The sequence below is a fragment of the Ictidomys tridecemlineatus genome, chromosome 11 (assembly GCF_052094955.1).
Source record: "Ictidomys tridecemlineatus isolate mIctTri1 chromosome 11, mIctTri1.hap1, whole genome shotgun sequence".
In the NCBI taxonomy this organism is placed as follows: domain Eukaryota; kingdom Metazoa; phylum Chordata; class Mammalia; order Rodentia; family Sciuridae; genus Ictidomys; species Ictidomys tridecemlineatus.
In genome coordinates, this window is record NC_135487.1 from 10,188,222 (window position 1) to 10,209,476 (window position 21,255).

At 46.6% G+C, this 21,255-nt stretch overlaps 1 protein-coding gene across 1 annotated transcript; it reads right to left on the reverse strand.

Annotated features, from left to right (window-relative positions):
- Positions 1-100: 100 nt before the first annotated feature.
- On the reverse strand, positions 101-9,538 carry Agmat (agmatinase (putative)). The gene is made up of 7 exons (XM_005317488.5): positions 9,096-9,538; positions 7,430-7,632; positions 5,304-5,352; positions 3,753-3,948; positions 2,992-3,171; positions 2,062-2,146; positions 101-474 (listed from the first exon to the last, which is right to left on the reverse strand). Exons 1-7 carry the CDS (start codon positions 9,365-9,367, stop codon positions 401-403), a joined length of 1,059 nt encoding a protein of 352 aa, XP_005317545.1. The 5' UTR covers positions 9,368-9,538; the 3' UTR covers positions 101-400.
- Positions 9,539-21,255: the final 11,717 nt, after the last annotated feature.

Genomic DNA, 21,255 nt, shown 5'->3' on the forward strand with positions numbered 1-21,255 from the left:
GCACCGCAAATAAAGAAATAAACCAAGATGCAGCTCTGAGCTCCTCAAAGGAGCTCTATCTTAAAGGAAGAGTATAGAAATGTGGAGTCTTTGTACACTATCCTTTCATAATTTTTTTTATTCCTTCATCCCATTTTTAGATGACCTTGAGTGAAGTTCTCCTCCATCTTTCATCAAAGAAAAAAAAAAAAAACCTAAGCAGTGTCAAATGCCTCAGTTTTTAAAGTCAATTGAAACCCTTAGAAATGTGTTTGGGTTAGAATTCTGAATGTCCTTGTTCTATAGCCACCAGTGACTCTGAGCAGCAAGCTGTCCTGGCCTACCCTCTTCAGTACTGCTCGCTAGTAAGCTCCTGAGGAGTGGTTGGTAGTGCATCCATTTTGTCCAGAAGAGACAAGGTTCAGGCAGTTGCCACTTTAGGGAGAACACACAGCATCTCAAACAGCAGGTTAGCTGCCAGGAGAGCTGTGTTCCCTAGGACAAAAGCAGAAGAGTGAGACCCGGTGAGTGGGGCACATGGCCACCCTCCCTGCTGCCCATCCCCCAACTCCCACCCTGAGGGTGCCCCCTGGCAGTCTGCCCTCCTCAAGCAACAAGTAGAAATAGTAGTTGAAATTCAGAAGCTTCTTGGTTTACACTTAGATCTTTTTCCCCAAAAGGAAATTTTATAATAACGGCATGTACTATATTATATCTATCCTCTGAGGTTAATAGGCCTAACTTTATGAGCTTTTCTAAATCAAAATTATTGGCCTGGGGGTGTAGCTCAGTGGCACAGCACATGCCTGGGCATACGAGGGCCTGAGTCTAGTCCCCAGTGCCAAAAGAAAAAACAAAAATAAATTATTAGGACAGCACCTGCTTGGAAGATCTTAACCAGCCAACGCCCCACTGTGTGTAAACATTATGCTTTAAGAACTTACTTATAGCTCCTTGGTAAAGGGCTTGCTTCACATGCATAAGGCCCTGGGTTCAATCCCAGCACCACAAAAAAAAAAATTTACTTTTTAGGGTTGGGGATGTGGCCTGTGGCTCAGTGATAGAGCATTTGCCTGGCATGTATGAGGCCCTGGTTTGATTCTCAGTGCCACAAAAAAAAAAAAAAAAAAAAATATCAGAGGAGGACAAATCATGGCACCCATCTCCTCCTGTTGTGGGCAAGCTATTAATACCTGGCACCTCCAGGGTTTTATCAGGGTTGCTGCTCATATTTATAGAGGCTTATTTTCTCCCCTGTCAGACATACTCAGCAGGTTCCCCAGGCTGGAGGTGGTGGTGCACACCTCTAACCTCAGCTACCCAAGAGGCTGAGGCAGAAGGTTCACAGGTCTAAGGCCAGCCTGGGCGATTTAATGAGACCCTGACTCCAAAAAAGGCAGGGAGGTGCCCCACTGATAGAGAACAAGGGCTTTAGGGTACTTCCCCCAACTTCACCCTCTTTCAGCAAGAAGCAGCTTAGAGATGTAGTCACCCATTTTTCCATAGAAATGCAATGGGGACATGCGACAGTGGGCCACCTTATGCTCTGAATACAGCCCTTGCTGCTCTGCCACTGCAACTTGATTTTTTAAATGGATGTGGTTCTCTTCCCCTCGATGCTCCTCCCTAATCCAGGGGAAAAGGGATTGCCTTTCTTCCCCATTTTAGGCACAATTTTGTGTCCCTGAGTACACACCTACCATAGGAAAGAAGTAATCTAGGCTTTGGGGCTGGTACCAGAAGATCTCAGAAATGACTATCTCCCAAATCAACAAGTGGATTACAACTCAACAGACCAGTGGACTGTAGCCTTAGAGTCACCTTAAACCCTTCCACCCACCCCCTCCCTATTTCCTACTGATGGGCAGAATCAGCCTCTGGGACAGAAGTCTCCTGTGTTTCTCCTTTGCTAGCAAAGCAGTAAATTTTCTTTTTCTTTTTCTCAAAAAAAAAAAAAAATAGGGCTGGGAGTGGGGTGTTGAGGGAATGCAGCTCTTTGGTAGAACACCTGGGTTCAATCCTCCATGCCAAAGAAAACGTGAGCCAGCAGCTGCCCACAGGTCAGTTTTCCTGCTTACTCACCAGAGAGATCGTACAGCGGGGAAACCTCCACAAGATCACAGCCCACCACGTTTAGGCCCTGACAGCCCCGGATGATCTCCAGAGCCTGTCCAAGATTAAAACCATACTAGTAAGTTGTCATTACTGTAATCATTAACTTAGAAAAATGACCAGTGGAGAAGATTCCGTAGGTTGCTCCGGGCACATGCCCATCCTTAGAATTCCTGCTTTTATCAACTGCAGCCACACGGGTGGCTTCCCAGAGACACGAATAACTAGTGCCCGGTCCCTGCTCCTGAGCTTCACTGATGATGAGACAGGCCAATCTGTTCAATGTCGTGTATGAAGGGTTTTAAGAAAAGCAAGTCCAGAATAGAAAAAGCACAAGTAACAGCCTGGAGAGGAGGAGGAAGGCTTCCGAAATGTGGAAACATTTCAAGGCCTTGGCTAAGCTCACGCAGAAAAGGAGGACATCCCAGGCCCAGGGAAAGAAGGGGCAGACACAGTGATGGGAGGAGCCCAGGTAGTGAGTGTGGCCTGAAGACAGGACAAGGGAGGACAGGTAGGACGATGGCGTGGAAAGGGTTTCCATCCTGCAGGCAGGAAGCCCAGAAGGAGGATCTGCAGAGGGTGAGGATTTTGTTTCAGAAATCCTTCCAATTTCTGAATTCTAAGGGCACCGCAGCCAAGGTACAGTGCTGCACGTCTGTAATCCCTGCTACTGGGGAGGCTGAGACAGGAGGCTGGCAATTTCAAGGCCAGCCTGGTCAACTTGGTGAGGACCTGTCTCAAAAAATAAAAAGGACTGGGATGTAGCTCAGTGGTAGAGCACCCCTGGATTCAAGTCCAGTTCCATGAAATCCTCTCCTGATACTAAAGGCTACAAGTCCTAGGAGAGTGGGGTGTCAAGTTTCCCCTGGCCCAGGACTCTTCCTGGGGAAGGCTCCTTACCTGACTAGGGGTGAGACCAGCAATTTCAGGCGTCCCTGTCCCCGGGGCATAGGCAGGATCCAGGGCGTCAATATCAAAGCTGATGTAAAGGGGTTTGCCTCCCATCTGTTGCCGGACCTCCGCCATCAGAGGGACCAGCGACTTCATCCAGCAGTCTTCAGCCAGGACCACACGGAAGCCCTGAGGAGAGGGCAATGGAAGAGCAGGAGGTCAAGGCTGGCTCCTTGCTCAGTTCTTCATGGGCACATCACATCCGACTCTCAGCCTCCACAGGGAGGAACTGCTGTCCCTGGTTCACAGGTAAGGGGAGGGAGCAGGGCCAAAGCCAAGCACTGAACAGGGAGCAGAGGGAAGCTTTGCTAAGGCAAGAGACAGAACCTGGGCTGCTCACAAGAGCCCCTTCTGGATGGTTCTGTCCAGAACACTGCCTTGGCAAGCCCCAACAGCAAGGGAGGTGTCTTCCCACTTGGATTTTTATCCTGTGTTAACCCCAGAGCCACTCTACCAAGTGGTAAGGATGAGAAATCAGAAGGTGGGGGTCCCTTGTGTTGGGACCCCCACCTCTTTTCTGAGAGGTTGTTTCTTTTGGCCTCCCCAGCCCCCAAACAGGCCTCCTCTGCCTTACTAGCACCCTCACTCCACATGCCACATGACCCTCTTGAAGCAAAATCAGCCCTTTGACCCCACCTTGAACTTGATTAGCAAAGCCCTGGCCACGTGATAGGCAACGGAGAGGAGTTGGGGGGCATTCAGTCTGTCACCTGGTTCCTGTTGTATCTGTAGGGATCCAGGGTCATGGAAGAGCCCCGGATGCCAATCTGCACCACCCGCTGACAGTCCAGGAGCCCCTCCTCCACGCACCGCCGGAAGGGTGTCCCATGGTAGAGCTTCTCCCCCAGGGCCTTGTCGGCTGTGTCCAGGTGGGCGTCCACATGCAGCAGCCCCACAGGGCCATACCTGAGGACAACAGGTCAGCTTAGAGGCCAAACATCCCTGTGGGGCCCAAGCACAGCCACCCTTCAGGTCGCCAAAACTTGATGACAGTTCAGAGTCACAGAGGAGAGACTTGGCCTCAACTACCCACGTGCCAACTGGTTTGTGTCTTCAAATCACTTAGCATCTCAGAGCAGCAGTAAACAGAGAGCAGCCAGGCAGAAAGAGACATGTAATTAGGCTATCACCCAGGGTCTCCCCTCCAGGACTGCTGCACCTCCAGAGGGCTGGAGGGCTGGACAGGGCAGTTGTAATTCCAGCAACTCCAGAGGCTGGGCGGGAGGACTGCAAGTTCAAGGCCAACCTTGGCCACTTAGCAAGACCCTAAGAAAGTTAGGGAGGCCCTGACTCAAAATGAAAAAGTAAAAGGGCTGGGGGTGTGGCTCAGTAGTAAAGCACCCTGGATTCAACCTCCAGAACCAAAATTAAATGAATAAATGGATAAATAAAAGAGGCCGGGAGGACGGGAGAGAGCTCAGCTGAAAGCCAGACCAAGCAGCCACGGTGATTCCAACTGCAGCACCAGCAGGGAGCTGTGAGCCGGCTCTTCTCCAGAACCATCAGCAACCCTGAGGGCTCCCCACGGGGACATGTGGTGCCTGCCAGTGGGAGGCAGGCGCGGCTTGGAGACAGGATCTGTCTCCATGTACCTCCAGCCGCAAAGCTGCCCATACGCCCTTCCCCAAAACTAATTCTGGAGCTGCCACCCACTGCCTCAGCCCTCTGTCTCCTCCTCCAACTCAATTAGCCAAAGCTGGTCAGTCCCTGGTTGACTTCATCCCTGAAAAGACACTGCCTGTGAAAGGGGCCCTGGCATGAGAAAACAGGGGCCCTTCACTGCTGTGCCCGTCACAATTTGGATTCAGTCCCTGAAGCAAAACAGAAACCAAAGTGAACTGGGGTTGTGTATTTCACAAGGGGCTTGCCTTCCCCAACAGGCCAGTGGAGAGGCCCGGCACGCACCAGAGCAGGTCTGGGCCAAGGGAAGGGCCAGAGACTGACAGACACACCTGGAGCTCAGCCTTAATTTTTTAAAAATTTTTTTAGTTGTAGATACCTTTATTTGATTTACTTATTTTTATGTGGTGCTGAGGATCAAAGCCAGTGCCTCACACGAGTTAGGTGAGCGCTCCACCACTGAGCCACAGTCCCAGCCCCTCAGCCTTAACTTTGATCTCAGAAGCAAGTTGGTTGGGAATTTCCTGTCACTCCCAATAACCTGAGTCCACAGCAGTCACCCAATACCACCTGGCAGCAAACCAATGCTCCTTAGCTCCTGAATCTTGAAACCTCACTTGGCCAAGCCATTTGGGACTTACTTTTTTGCCAGTGCTTGCAATATGGGATACGTGATTGTGTGATCTCCACCTGCAAAGCATAAAATAGAGAAACATCTGGAACATGAGTAAGATGATCATGTGCAATAACCCCGAGTTTGCCAATTCTGCCTCCCTTTCAGCTGGACTAGAGGTCTAAAAACATAGCCAAAGAGAGATCTTGGTCAGTAGAGGGATGCTTAAGATGTCACTGTCACTGAAAAGAGAAAATTAGATGAATCTATGAATTGAATTGCTTACAAGTAATTGCCTAGAACAACTCTGTCCAAGAGAACTTTCTGTGATGATGGAAATGTTCTGTCTGCACTAGCCAATATGGTGGCTGAGGAACTGCATATTTTAATTAATTTAAACTTAATATGTAGCTAATGGCTACCCCTTTAAGCAGTGCAGGCCTAGGAAAGTATTACTATTGATAAATATTAATAATCAATAGTTGGGGCTGGGGATGTGGCTCAAGCGGTAGCACGCTCGTGCCTGGCATTTGTGCAGCCTGGGTTCGATCCTCAGCACCACATACAAACAAAGATGTTGTATCCGCCAAATACTAAAAAATAAATATTAAAAAAATTATTTAAAAAGTAATAATCAATAGTTAATATTTATTTAAGCCTAAAATAGGCCAGGCACAATGATGGGCAGTTTATGTGTTCATTTGTGGTGGCAGAAATCAAGCCTACACCCTCTCACATGCCAGGCAAGTGCTCTACTACTGAGCCACCTCCCCTAGCCCCTTTCATTTTGAGACAGAATCTCACTAAGTCACTTAGGGCCTTACTACATTGCTGAGGCTGTCTTCAAGTGCAATCATCCTTAGCCTCTTGAGTCACTGGGACTAGAGGTATGCACCATCATGCCCAGGTAGGATGGGCATCTTGTATGCCCATTCACTATATACTTCTTCCACAATACAATGGGTAGGCATTATTACTATGCCCATTTCACAACGAGGAAATGAGGCACCAACCAGTGGATACAGTAACACAGCTAGTGAAAGGGAGAGCTGAGATTTCAAACCTTCCACCTAGAAGCCAAGGTCCCTACCACCATGTCTAGGACCTCTCATTTGGCAAAAATAAATTGGAATATTTAGAAAAAGTTCTGTGTCATTTTAACTATTTACAAATCAGAGAAGAAAGAAATAAGAAAGTGAGAGTGGAGGAGGGTGAAGGGAAAGTTACCCTACGGGTTGATGAGGATCCTGACCAGGACAGGCACCCTTTGCAGTTCTCCCCACAGTCATGATGAACATTGTCTTTGAAATCCTTGGAAAGTCACAGGGAGTCCCTACTGGCAGCCTTCCCCGGGCCTGGGATGGTGAGACACATACTGGGGTATAACATTTAAAGGAAGCCATAGCACTTAGTAAAAGATCGATCCTATTTTAACACAGATTTTTGTTTGTTTGTTTGCTTGTTTATTTTTGTACTGAGGATTGAAACCAGGAGTGCTCCACCACTGAGCTATACCTCCAGTCTTTTTTACTTTTAATTTTGAGACAGGGTCTCACTAAGTTACTGAAGCCGGCTTCCAACTTATAATCCTCCTGCCTCAGCCTCCCAAGTTGCTGGAATTATAAATGTGCACCATTATGCCAGGCTTAACACAGTATTGTTGAAGATCAAAATCAATGCAGGGCTGCAGAGATAGCTCAGTGGTAGAACTCTTGCTAGCCAAGCATTGACAAGGCCCTTGGTTCTACCCCTAACCTTACAAAAGATTAAAAAAAAAAAAAAATCTGTGATGACCAAAAAATAAAAATAAAGACAAGATCAGTAACCATGCTGTTCCAGCCATGCTGGAGCCAAAGGCAAAAAAGAAAAATTGGTAATATTTATCCTGCCATATTGATTTTGATTGCTGATTTTTTTTTTTTTTTTGGCATCCTTTAAATTATACACCAAAGCAAAGGCCTCATCCGCCTTCCCCTAGTCCACCAGCCCTACTAGCCACACTACTCCAATATTTTACATATCCTGTCCCCAGGGACTAAAATAAAGGAATTAGAATGTTCTCTTTCCTACTGTTACCATCTTCTGCAGAAGTATCAGTACTCAAGCGAATGACAAATGAGCCCAGAGAACTCCCCCCGCCCTAGCAGACATTACCCAAGGTCAGAGGAACACAACCAGCTGCTACTATTTTCTGATAGGCTTCTTGAATTAGCCGGCAGCTGTCCTGAAGGTTGTAAAGATTGACATTCACATCGCCCAGGTCAGCTACCATGAGGGACTGGAAGGGCAAGGCCCCCAAGCTAGGATTGACTGTCCGGAGCATCACAGATTCTTCCCGGATGCGTCGGGGCCCGAATCTGGAGGAAAAGAATCACCTGTCAGCCCCATGCCCAGGTGCAAAAGCTCTCTCTGCTAGGCCAGGCTTTGCCAGCTCGGGTCTCTTCTGCGGGTTTTTGCCTTGCAGGATGTTTAACAGCTTCTCTGGCCTGTACCCACTAGATGTCAGTAGCACTTTCTCCCCCAAGTTGTGACAAGCAAAATACTTCTAGGCATTGCCAGATGTCCCCTGGGTGCAAACCCACCCCTACTGAGAACCACTGATCATTTATATATATTTTCTTCTTTTTGCGGTGCTGGGAGCCAAACACGGGGTCTTGTGCATGCTAAGTAAGCTGTGTACCTCCCAGCCCTAGGTTGTATATTAAAGAAATTAAAGGTACAAATTTGCTGGACATGGCGGCGCAACCTATAAGCTCATCAATTTGGTGAGGATGAGATAGGAGGATTACAAATTCTAGACCAGCCTAGGCAATCAAACAAGACCCTGCCTCAGAAAAATGGGGCTGGGGGGGCTGAGGATATAGCTCAGTGGTAGAGCATCTCTGGGTCCAATTCCCAGTTCTGCAAATAAATGAAAACATAGAGTTAGGGGCCCACTCATCACCACTTATTAAATGACATTAGATAATATTTTAATCTCCCCAAGACTCAGTTTCCAAATCCATATGATAATAATGGTATTTATTTCACATCCTTGTTCTAAGAAATTAGGTAATCTATGCAAAGTGCCTTACATTTAAATAATAAATGGTGGCTTTGGAGCTGGGCCTATGAGCCACACCTGTAATCCCAGTGACCCAGGAAAATGAGGCAGAAGGATCACAAGTTCAAAACCAGTCTTGGCAATTTAGCAAGACTGTCTCAAAAAACTGTTTGTAAGGAGATGTAACTCAGTGGTAAAGTGCCCCTGGGTTCAATCCCCAGTACCTACATAAATAAATAAAATAAGACTTTGACTATTCAGACAGTTACAATCACATTCGAAGAGCTGAATTAGAAATTGCTGATGCTCAATAATTAGGAAAAGGGGTTTTACTTTCTCTATTTGATCCTGAGAAATTTTCCTTAATTTGAGCTTCTTTGCTTCCCCCCCACACACACACACACCCCCAGTCAGTTATACTTAGAGATTTGGGCTAGGGGCAGCCAGTTTCTGTTCTCAAACAAAATGTCACCTTCCACTGTAAGGCCAGGTGGAGAGTGCAGAGAAGGTACCCACATCCTCCATCCCAGCAAGGTCCCAGGAGGGGGCTCCAGAAACCCTTCCTGACCCATGGATGAGGACCAGCCCTCCAGTCACGTGTTGAGCCCTGGACGGCTGGTGGAGGAAGGAGGGGAATCCAAGGTCTCTCAAACCATTTTGGAGCGGGCCACCGGCTTCTAACCTACCCAGGGTGAGCGGGGGTGTCTGTCCGCGCGCCTTCCACGCTCCATAATCAGTCCCAGCCACACGTCCCAACCCCGACGCCGGGGACCTTACCTGGCACCGGGCCGGTTGGAGGTCCCAATGTCCAGGGGCACCCCAATGAAGGCAGCGTCCAGCCCCTCCGGGGAGGTCTGCACGGGCAGGCGCATCATGGAGCAGATGCCCACCGACCGGGCCACGAACTCGGAGCTGGGCGGGTGGTTCCGGGGCATGTCGGAGGCCCGGCGGCTCGGGCTGCGCCCTAGGAGGCAGAGCCCGGTGGCAGGACGCGCAGGCACGCTGGACCCCAGGCCCCGGGTGCAGCGGGACGCCAGCAGACGCAGCATGTCGCCCGCCCGCTTCCGAGCCCGCGAGGCCACGGGACCAGAGTGCACCCGAAGGGTCCCACGAGCCCGCAAGGCGAGAGTGCCAGCCCGGAGGGAGCCGCCGGGCTCAAAGGACAGGGCGCCCTGCGGATCGAAGGCGGGGGAGGGCCTCGGGACCAGCGTCTCTGCCCCCAGCGCAGGCTGAACTTCAGCCTCCGGCTCCGTCGGTAAACAGCCAGCAGGGCTCCCAGCTCCCGCCACCGTTCCTGCCCCAGCTGCGCCCTGCGTCCCCCCGCACCTGGCCTCTGGCAGGCTCTTCTCCCGTTCCGAGTATCATTTTTAAAGCCCAAAAGGTTTGAAGGAAAAGAGATCTTTCATCAAGCAATGGAAATGCATTTTTAAACAATAATGTATCAAGACATGTCTGAGCTGGTTGTTTTGGCGCTCACGGGTAATCCCAGCGACAGGGGAGGTCAAGGCAGGAAGATCCAAGTTCGAGGCCAGCCTCAGCAACTTAGCAAAACCCTGTCTGAAAAATAAAGAAATAAATAAAAAAGGCTGGGGATGTGGCTCAGTGGTAGAATACACCTGGGTTCAATCCCCAGTACCGGCAAAAAAAAAAAAAAAAAAAAGTGGAATTCTCAGGAAGCAGTCTAATCTTTATTTTTTATTTATTTATTTTTTTTCTTTTTTACTGGGGATTGCACACAGGGACACTGTATTATTAAGCTACAACCCCAGGCCATTATATATTTTTAGTTTTTGAGAATGGTCCTGCTAATTTGCTGAGGCTGGCCTCAAACTTGTGATTGGAGTTGCTGGATTACAGGTGTGTGCCATTATGCCTGGCTAACTCTTGGGGGGCGGGGGGCAAGGGAGTGTGGTTATTGGGGATTGAACCCAGTGACACTCCTACTGAGCCACGTCCCCAGCCCTATTCTGTATTTTATTTAGAGACAGGGTCTCACTGAGTTGCTTAGGGCCTCACTTTTTGCTGAGGCTGGTGTTGAACTTTCTTTTCTTCTGTCTCAGCCTCCGGAGCCCCACTGGGATTACAGGCAGGGTGGTGCCCAGCTAATTTTGTTTTTTTTGGTACCAGAAATTGAACTGGTACCAAAAGTGACTGTGATGGAATTATGTGAACCATTCAGTGTTTTGTTTTTTTTTCATCTCTGACATTGGATGGCCCGAGTTTGAATTAAATTGTAACCTCTATACAAAGATGACACATTGAACCCCACATCACCCCAGCCTCCTCCCTGCAGGACCAGGACAAAGTTCTGGACAAAGTTCACGGACCACTGAACCGCATCCACAGCCCTATTTTGTATTTTTAAAATACTTTTTATTTTTATGTGGTTCTGAGGATTGAACCCAGTGCCTCACCTGTGCTCGGCAAGCGCTCTGCCACTGAGCCCCAGCCCAGCCTGTTTCATATTTTATTTAGAGACAGAATCTCAGTGAGTTGCTTAGCACTTCGCTGTGGCTGAGGCTGGCTTTGAACTTGTGATTCTTTTGTCTCGACCTCCCTAGCCACTGGGATTACCAGGCCTGCGCCACCGTGCCCAGCCCTAACTTTGTTTTTTCAAAGGAGGGCTGAGGGTGTAGCTCAGTGATAAAGCATTTGCCTAGTATTCACAAAGTCCTAGGCTTGATCCCCAGTGCCACACACACATAAATAAATAAATAAATAATAGATTTAAAAGGACTTGGGACAGGGCACAGAACCAGAAGTCCACTAATCTGCTATCCTCTTTATTTCTAAGAAGAAAAATACACCAGGGAAGGAAAGGAGTGACTGTGATGAACTATGTGAACCATTCAGTGTTTTTTTCATCTCTGACATTGGATGGCCCAAGTTTGAATTAAATTGTAACCTCTACACAAAGATGACACTTTGAACCCACATCACCCCAGCCTCCACCCTGCAGGACCAGGACAAAGTTCTCTAGTGGTAAATAATGAGTTCATTGTTGCAAGAGACCTTTCGGCGAGTCCTGACCATTTTCCAGAACAAATTCAACAATTTCTGATATTGTCAATACTCAGATTCTACTATTTGTCTCATATCATTTGTCCTAAGTGTATCATTTTCTTTCTCCTGATTTTTCTTTCCGTAAGGAAAATAAAAAGAGACAGAGACGAGATACAGAGGCAGGAAGAAGAGAAAAAGAGTGGCTGGCCTTCTAAGCAGCCAGGTTTCTTTATATCAAAAGTTCCATAGCTCCTTAGTACCATGACTACATTATTATTTAGTATTCCTTTAATCCCAGGTGCCAGATAATTGAGATCAAAGTCCGGGCCCTTTAAGACAGCCCTCTTTTCTCTAAGGACATTACCATAGTAACTAGATACTGCACCTGTAGAGTTATCTTACTAGCTTCAAAGAGAAATTGCTGGGCATTCCGAGGGTGGAGGACAGAGCACCTGTTCCCCCCCAGCCCCAGAGTTTGCTCACCAGAGAAACGCTTCCCTGTACATTTCCACCCCCAGAATACCTACAGGTCCCTATATTCCCAGGATCTGTGTGCCTGAGGTGAAGGTCGAAACTGATAAGACTCCAACACAGAGTTTCCTTGTAAAGTACATTGTTATAGCAGCCAGGCTTCCTGTGTCTTTGCACAGAAACTTCCTAGTCACCAAGCAGGTCACAATCATGCAGTTTACCAGAGACCCCAATCCCAGACACAGATTCTACTATTTCTTTCATATCATTTGTCCTGAGTATATTATTTTCTTACTCCTGATAGAGCTATGCAAGTGCTGTACCACTGAGCTATACCTTGGCCAAAAAAAAAAAAAAATTGATATTTTTTTTTATCATATTTAGTGTATTAGTTCATTTTCTCTTCCCATATCAAAATGCCTGAAGCTGGCTACTTATAAGAAAACTCACACAGTTTTGGAGGCTGAGAGACCACGCTTGGACATCCCTGTTGGTTAGCCCCGTGCTGAGGGCTACACAGGGGTTGCTATCGCAATGGTAGAACAAGGAACAGGAAGCCAGTCTTGCTCTTGTTATAACAACCTACTCTCTTGAGAACAAACTGGGTCCCATCAAAACTACATTAATCCCTTCTCACAGTGACTCCAAATGACCTAATTGCCTCCCAATACACCCCCACCTTTTAAAGTTGCTGCCACCTCTAACATGGCCACTGGAGACCTTTAGGGATGAACCACATTCAAACCATGCCATTTGGAATACATGCCTATGTTAAAGGAAAAAAAAATTCAATCACACTTGCTAAGGCGCGGGAAGGAAGACTTCACTTAGGATTGTGGAAATGGGTACGGGACTGTTGCAATAGGGTTCTGCAGAGAGGAGACAGAGATCCGGCTCCAGTCAATACAGCATGGTGAACGGCTATAGCCAAGGAGCGGGTTATGGGGGACAGTCGATGGAGTGACCAAGAGGAAATTGCTCTTTACCAAGGGTAAGGAGTGTCCTGGCTCAGTCGACCTAGCTGGATGTTCGCTGAAGACAGGCGGGGGCGAGCAGACTTCACCTGTGGGAATTGATTGGATACTGACAATGATCCGATATCCACAGTATGGAGTCCTTGCTAAATTGACTTTGTAGGGTTCTTTGCTAAAACTTGACTTTATAAGAAAATACACAAAAAGGCCCAGAAGATGATTCAGAAACCTGAATAAAGTTTGACCAAGCAAAGAATCTGTCACAGGGGCTGGAGATGTGGCTCAAGCGGTAGCGCGCTCGCCTGGCATGCGTGCGGCCTGGGTTCGATCCTCAGAACCACATACAAACAAAGATGTGTCCGCCAAATACTAAAAAAATAAATAAATATTAAAAAAAAAAAAAAAAGAATCTGTCACATCCAAATGTGTCCAAATCCAGCCAGGCACAGAGGCGGACACCTGTAATCCCAGGGACTCAAGAGGTTGAGGTAATGCCTAGCATCTGTGAGGCCCTGAGTTCAATCCCCAGCACCACCAAAAAAAAAAAAAAGAACAAAAAAAGAGGCCGAGGCAAGAGGATCATAAGTTTGAGGCTAGCTGGGAAACTAAGTGAGAGCTTGTCTCAAAGTCATTTATTTGTTTGTTTGTTTATGGTTGTATTGGGGATTTGCAAGGTTTCTGTTCTCCACTAAAACGCTCAGGGGTCACTCCAGTTGAACTGGGCTGACTGGGCTGTGCAAAATAACCACACAAGAGACACAAGTACCTTTTTCTTTGGGGTTGCTGTGACGGCTCCTCTGACCTTAAGGGTCCCCAGGAAGACAGAGAGAGCAGGTGCTGTGCTGACCCCTTTTATTGAGGAGAAGCTATTCAAATGAGGCAAGGGGTCAGGTTTCAGGGGGCTGAGTCTGTCTTCATGATGTCCACTGTCAGCAGGTTGACTGACACCTGGGTAGGCCACACCCAAGGGCACAGTAAGAGAAGGGGACACACACAAGGCACTTCCATGGAAGATTCTATCCTAAATGGGGCAAGGGGTTATATTACAGAGGAACAGGTGAGCATAGCTCCACCCATGGGGCTGTAGCAAGACACACCCAGGCAAGAAGACCTAAAACCCTAGAAGAGCCTGGCAGTCTAGCAGCATGGGTGCCTGATGCCACATGCCCCAGCAGGGGAGTTAACTCAGTCACATGTGAGGTTGGTCTCCCACAGGGATTGGACCCAAGGGCACTTTATCACAGAACTTTACCACTTTTCATCCAGTCCTTTTTTATTTTTTATTTTGAGACAGGGTCTTGCTAGATTGCCAAGGCTGGCCTTGAACTTGAGGTCTACCTATCTTGGTCTCCATAGTTGCTGGGATTACAGGCATGTGCTACCACACCAGGCTAAAATAAAAATTTTTAAAGAAGGGCTGAGGATGTAGCTCAGTGGTAGAGTGCTTACCTAGCATTCGTGAGTGAGCTCTGGGATTCAAAGCTGTTTATTTTGCCTATAAGGGTATACACTCAACAACACCTCATGGTGTAGTTCACAAACTCACACGGAGTTACCTCCAACAATACCATTTTTAATACAGAATGCAGTGTGAGCCGGGTATGGTGCCGCACACCTGCAATCCCAGGGGCTCCAGGGGCTGAGACCAGAGGACCTCAAGTTCAAAGCCAGTCTCAGCAATGGCAAGGAGCTAAGCAACTCAGTGAGACCCTGTCCCCTGTCTCTAAATAAAATACAAAAGAGGGATGGGGGTGTGGCTCAGTGGTTGAGTGCCCATGAATTTAATCCCTGGTACAAAAAAAAAAGAATATATATATATATATATATATATATATATATATATATATATATAGAGAGAGAGAGAGAGAGAGAGAGAGAGAGAGAGAGAGAGAAAGTGAGTAGTGTGTATTATTTGAACATGTGATTGGTTATTCAGTCTCAGTTCAGCATGACCCATGAACATCTGAAACCAGATTAATCTCACCACTTTTCTCCAGATACTGTTATTGGCCCTGTCTATCCCTCATTGTCTCTATCCCTCATCCTCTAAAATGAGCCTCCTGCCATTCATTTACATGTGTAAATGTAGCCACCTAGGAGGCTGAGGAGGAGGATCCAGGTTAGAGGCCAGATTCGGCAATTTAGCAAGACCCTGTCTCAAAATTGAAAAAATAAAAAGGGACTGGGGATGTGGCTCAGTGTTAAGCTCCCCTGGGTTCTATCCCTAGTACCAAAAAAAAAAAAAAAAAAAAAAAAACCACAAAGTAATAATAATATAAGCCTCCTAGAGCAAGAGAAAGGGAGGAAAGAACATGGATTTATCTAAAGACCCATCCCTGAAGGGGAGAAAAATCACTGTTATGTGGTTTCAATGTCAAGCCAGGAGAGGGCCCAGAAAAACCTCTGCTGGATCTGCTAACAGAGAGGAAGAGAGGAATTCAGACAGTGGATAGAGCTCTCCCTCACTCAATCAGGTGACAGTCTATATCACAGTTATGACACAATTTACATCTGTCCCCTTCAACTGACACCTGAGATTATGGTAACAAGGTAACTTTAGGAGAGACCCTAAAGAATGGACGCCTCTCAAACCATCCAGAAAAATAACTGAGTCATCTGACTTCATCCTGAAAGGGGAAAGTTTCTAAGCTGCAAAGCCTGAGTTAAAATGTAAAGGACCAGGCATTGTAAACCTGCTTCTAAACTGCAAAGCCTGGGTTAAATTCCTGTAGCTGTTAGGACAATACCCGAACTTCCCAGTAAATATTCTTCCTGATCCTCTGGTTGTTTAATAACTTAGGACCCTGTGTAGCCCGGCACGTTGGCATTCAAGGCCCAAAACCAATCAGTTTGAATGTGTACCCTGCTTAGAAGTGACCAATCACCCCTGCCCAGCCTGTTCCCGCCAATGAATGTACTAATCAAGTCTAAGAATTGTTGTTTGATTTTCCCGCTGTGTATGATGATTTGTTAAAGGAGACTATGATGTGTGTAAAGTCACCGCCCTCCCCAAAAATTGAACAACAACTCTGAGACATGATTAGCACATTCATTGGTGGGAACAGGTCGGGCGGGGGTGATTGGTCACTCCTAAGCGGGGTACACATTCAAACTGATTGGTTCAGGCCCTGTGACAAACTGCACAGGGCCCTAGGCTAAATGGCCAGTAGGGTGTTGTCTTAACTATCTCAGGAATGTCAGGTTCTGGGTGTAGCAGAGGAACTTTACAATGCCCCCGTCTTTTACATTTTAATTCAGGCTTTGCAGCTTAGAAACTTTACCCTTTCATTCTGTGGACTAACAAATCAATGAGACCATAAAATATTTGTTCTCTTTTACAACTTCCCTTTACATCTCAATTTCTTCTGAATTCAATGGTTGACATACTTTCATTTGTACTTCCAATTACCCTGTAAAATATTTATGTTTGATAAGAAACCGAAATGCTAAGACAATGATGTTATTGTACCAGGACAATTAGAGATGGCCTTACCTGTTTGGTTTAGGTCAGAGAGATTGGTAGAAAAGGAACCTCATCACTTATTGAAGAACTAAGAAGGGGACAAATGGATCCCCGGTGTTGACACCTTTCCCAAAGCTACTATAAAAATTGTTTTGGAACTCTTTTTGTAGACTTCTCTTGTCAAGTTGCCCAAGCTGGCCTTGAATTTCTGGGCTCAATCCATCCTCCTGCCTCAGCCTCCTGAGTAGCTGCTACAGGACCAAGCTAAAATGAAGCAGTTTTTGATTGGGTTGGTTTTTTATTTGGGCGGGGGCGGGTACTGAGGTCAGATCCAGGGCTTTGCACATGGTAGGCAAAAGTTCTACTGCTGCAGTCTGGCTGGGCACAAATCACCGTGCCGCCATAAAGCACTTGTATGTTCAAACAGGAAACTTTATTGCCTGAACTCCACCAGCACTCCAGGCACATTCCCCCCAGGTTCCGTGCCTACCCCACTGGGACATCCAGGAGAATTCCACTGGAACTCCAAAGTAGTGGGAGGCCCCAGAGACAGCAGGAACCACCCTATTTCCTGAGCCACCCTATGGCCAGACAGCAGGGGTCCATATACAACTGAATACACAGCTTAACATAACCATCATCATCTCAATGGCTCCCTGGCATCACCTCTCAACCACTCCCTTCGGGCAGAATGCCATGTGTCATCCAGACTCAGGTGTAGCCCTCAACATTCTACCACTGAACTAGAGCCCCAGCCCTTAAAGGGTACATTTTTGTAGATAATTCCAATCATGAATAACAAATCTCAGAAATTTCCATTTTGCCTGGCTTCCATTTTTCTGCTGGCAGGCAAGAAGAAGATTGCAAAAGCCCATCAGCAAATGTTGCAAGAAAACACCATAAGCTCATCAACAGCTGTTTGCTCAAAATAGTTTATCCATCTACTCCAGCTCTCACTGGGCATGAGCCAAGTGCCAGGCATTGGTTCAGTCTGCCAGGGGTAGAAAGCAGGACAAAAGCTTTCTTCCCCTGGAAATAACCGGTTATAAATTCAACAGCCTGGTGCAGTGGTGCACACCTATAATCCCAGCTACTCACGTAGCTGAGGCAGGAGAATCTGAAGTTAGAGGTCAGCCTGGGTGTCATAAAAAGACCCTATCTCAAAACCAAAAGAAAAACAGTCTGGTGATGTAGCTTAGTGGTAGAACAGTTGTCTAGCATGTGTGATGGCACTGGGTTCCATCCCCAGTACCACAAAACAATAAAATAAAATAAAGATACACTAAACAAGAAAAGAAATTTCAATATGCAGTGATTTGAGGGTGTTCCAAGTGTTGCAGATGGGCAAGATATTTGGACTTCTGCTTTCAGAAATAGAGACAAAGAAACAGACTTTATTTACTTTGCTGCCTAGAACAAAGAAAAGGACCAAAAAAAGGAAAGAAAGGTAAAAAAAGTTCTTAAGTCCCACTGGACATTGGTGCTGGGGCTGTGGCTCAGAGGCAGAGCACTTGCCTGGCATGCGTGAGGCCCTGGGTTCGATCCTCAGCACCACATAAAAATAAACAAATAAAATAAAGGCATTCTGTCCATCTACAACTACAAAAGACAATTAAAAGATCGAGAGAGAGAGAGAGAGAGAGAGAGAGAGAGAGAGAGAGAGAGAGAGAGAGAGAGAGAGAGAGAGACCGAGACCCACTGGACATTGGGCCACAGAGGAAAGTAATGTTCTGAAAATGGACGACAAATAAGATCAGTGCGATTATTGTCCCAGTTCACTGCCTTGAGAGTTTCCAGGCTACCCTGCAGAGAAGGAAAACCTGAAGCCGAACTCCGTGGAATCCCTGAGTTGAGCAGAGCTGAGAGTCCAAGGAGGCAAAGGCAGCTAGAGCATCAGAGAGGAGGGGGCCAAGAGAGAACCCCAGAGGCGGGTAAAGGAGTGTAAGGGACCAGCGAAGGACGGAGGAAACCACCAAGAGACCGACTCATGCAACAGCAAAAGGGGGTTTATTGAGGATCCAGCGTTCCTGGGGCTCCAGGCTCACTCAAGAAGGGAGAGTGGCCAAGAGCCCCGAGCAGGGGCTAAGCAGTGCTTAAGTACACTTTTTGGGGAGGGCGGGGGCTTTGCATACATCAGAGCAAATCATCATGAGGCTCGGGAAAATCGAACAACAACTCTTAAACATGATTAGCACATTCATTGGCGGGAACAGGTCGGGCGGGAGTGATAGGTCAGTCCTAAGGAGGGGGATACATTCAAACTGTTTGGTTTGGACCCTGAGGTGCCTATGTGCTGAGCTGCACAGGGTCCAAGTTGTTAAGCAACTAAGTGGTCAAGGAGGATTATTTAATGGGCAGTCCCGGGAATTGTCCTAACAGCTACAGGAATTTCAGGCTTTGAGTGTAGCTTAGAAACTTAACAATACCTGGTCCTTTACATTTTAACTCAGGCTTTGCAGCTTAGAAACTTTACAATACCCTGTCCTTTACATTTTAACTTCAATTTCTTTTACTCTTTCAGGACATGCCTCTAGAATTCAGCAGACCACTGCTGGGCACCTGTGTGTAAGTGTAAAGGTAAAATTTCTAAGCTGATTCTAAGCTGCAAAAGTCTGAATTAAAGTGTAAAAGACTGGGCATTGTAAAGCTTCTATACTGCAAGGCTTAGGCTAAAAAGTAAATGACCAGGTATTGTTAAAATTCCTCTGCTACCCCCTAGAACCTGTAATCCCTGTAGCTGTTAGGACAATACCTGAACTGCCCAGTAAATATTTCTCCTGGTTCTCTGGTTGTTTAATAGCTAAGGGCTCCAAGTAGCTCGGCACATAAGCATCCAGGCCACAAAATCAATCAGTTTAAATGTGTACCCCGCTTAGGAGTGACCAATCACCCCTGCCGAGACTGTTCCCACCAATGAATGTACTAATCCTGTCTCAGAGTTTTTGTTCAATTTTCCCGTGCCTCATGACGATTTGTTCTGATGTATGCAAAGCCCTCTGCCCTCTCCAAAAAGTGTACTTAAGCTCTGCTTGACCTCTGCTCTGGGCTCTGGGCTGCTCTCCCTTCTTGAGTGAGCAGGGAGCCCCAGTGCGCTGGAATGGATCCCCAATAAATCCCCTTTTGCCAATTGCATGGAGCCAGTCTCTTGTGTGGTCTCTTTCTCCGACGCTCCGCCGGACCCTTACATAAGAAAATGCCTTGGGCAGGCATGGCGGTACACACCAGCAATCCCAGCCACTCAGGAGTCTGAGGGTTCAAGGCCTGCCTGGGCGACATGGCAAGATCCTGAGAAAGAAAAGAAAGAAAGGAAGGAAGGAAGCAAGCAAGCAAGCTAGCTAGCTGAGGTTTGGGAGAGAGGTACTGTGGGGCTCAGTGGGAAAGCAAGAGCTTGGGATGCACAAAGCCCTGGGATCAATCCCAGCACTGCAAAATAGATAAGAACCATGTAAAAGGAGGAGGAGGAGGAGGAGAAGGAGGAGGAGGAGATAATAGGATTAGAGGGAAGGGTGTCTGGTGATCACACCTATTACTACCAGCTGAACCTGAAAAATCCCATTATTTATGGGGCACTGGGAAAAGTACTTATGAAGGTCTTCCTTAGGAAAATAATTGAATTGCTTTGGTTCTGCCTAACAAATCTTAAAAGATTCAAAAGAGTAAAAATTTTTCCAAGTAACTTAATGGCATCCCCAAGAAGATCTACAGGAATACAAAAATACCCAGGACCAAACAACTCAAAACTCAAAATGTCTGGCAACTAATAAAATATGACCAGTCAAGCAAAGAGATAGGAAAATATAACCCATGATGAAGAGACAAGGCAATCAATTAAAACTGACCCAGAACACCCTAGGTGCAGTGGCACATGCTAGTAATCCCAGCGGCTCAGGAGGCTAAGGCAGGAGGATCCCAAGTTCAAAGCCAGTCTCAGCAACTTAGTGAGGCCCTAAGCAACTTAGTGAGACCCTGTGTCAAAAAAATAAAAAAGGGCTGGGGGCATGGCTCAGTGGTTAAGCGCCCCTGAGTTCAATTCCTGGTATCAAAGAAAGAAAGAAAGAAAAAGAGAGAGAGAGAGAGAGAGAGAGAGAGAGAGAGAGAGAGAGAGAGAGAGAGAGCCAGAAGTGTCACAGATGTTAGAATTAGCATCAATGACATTGAAAGTTACCATAACTATATTCCATGTTCCAAATGTTAGAGACATAAGAGATAAAATTGAACTTCTTTTTTTTTTTTTAATTTTTTAATATTTATTTTTCAGTACTTGGCGGACACAACATCTTTGTTTGTGGTGCTGAGGATCGAACCCGGGCCGCATGCATGCCAGGCGAGCGTGCTACCGCTTGAGCCACATCCCCAGCCCTAAAATTGAATTTCTATAGATGAAAACTATAATGTCTGAAACCACAGGAGACAGGATTAAAGGTAGATTAAACACTGCCCCCCAAAATTGTAGGTTTGGGCTAGGAATCAGTAGAGTCTATGCTTACCATGTGCAAAGCCCTAGGTTCAACCCCACAACCAAAAGGAAAAAACAAAACCAAATAAAATTTTAGTAAGTCTGACTGAGAGAGAGAGAAAGCTCTTGCGTAGCATGTATGAGGCCCCAGGAGAGACCCTACCACAAACAGAAATAAAATTAGTTAAGTTTGAAAAGCACAGTAATAGAGGATACCAAGAGTTAGTGAGTGACAAAGGAAAGAGGAGGCAGGGAGAATAAAGCATCATTGAATTCAAGGTCAGATCAAGTGGCCTAATGCATGTGCAATTGGAGACCTCAAATTTCTCCCAAACTTGATGAAAATTAAAACCTCAGCAATTCAAACAATTCAGTGAACTCCAAGAACAACAAACTGTAAGAAAACCATAGTTCTTTATCTGAGTCAAAGTTTACTTGAGACATTTGAATTTCATAATTCCAATATAATGGTTTTTGTAAATGTTAGGTGCAGGACAGGCTGAGTAAGTTGTCTGCAGGGCAAGCCAAACAAAGTTAGCTGCAGGATGACCTGGCCACTCAAACCCTCTG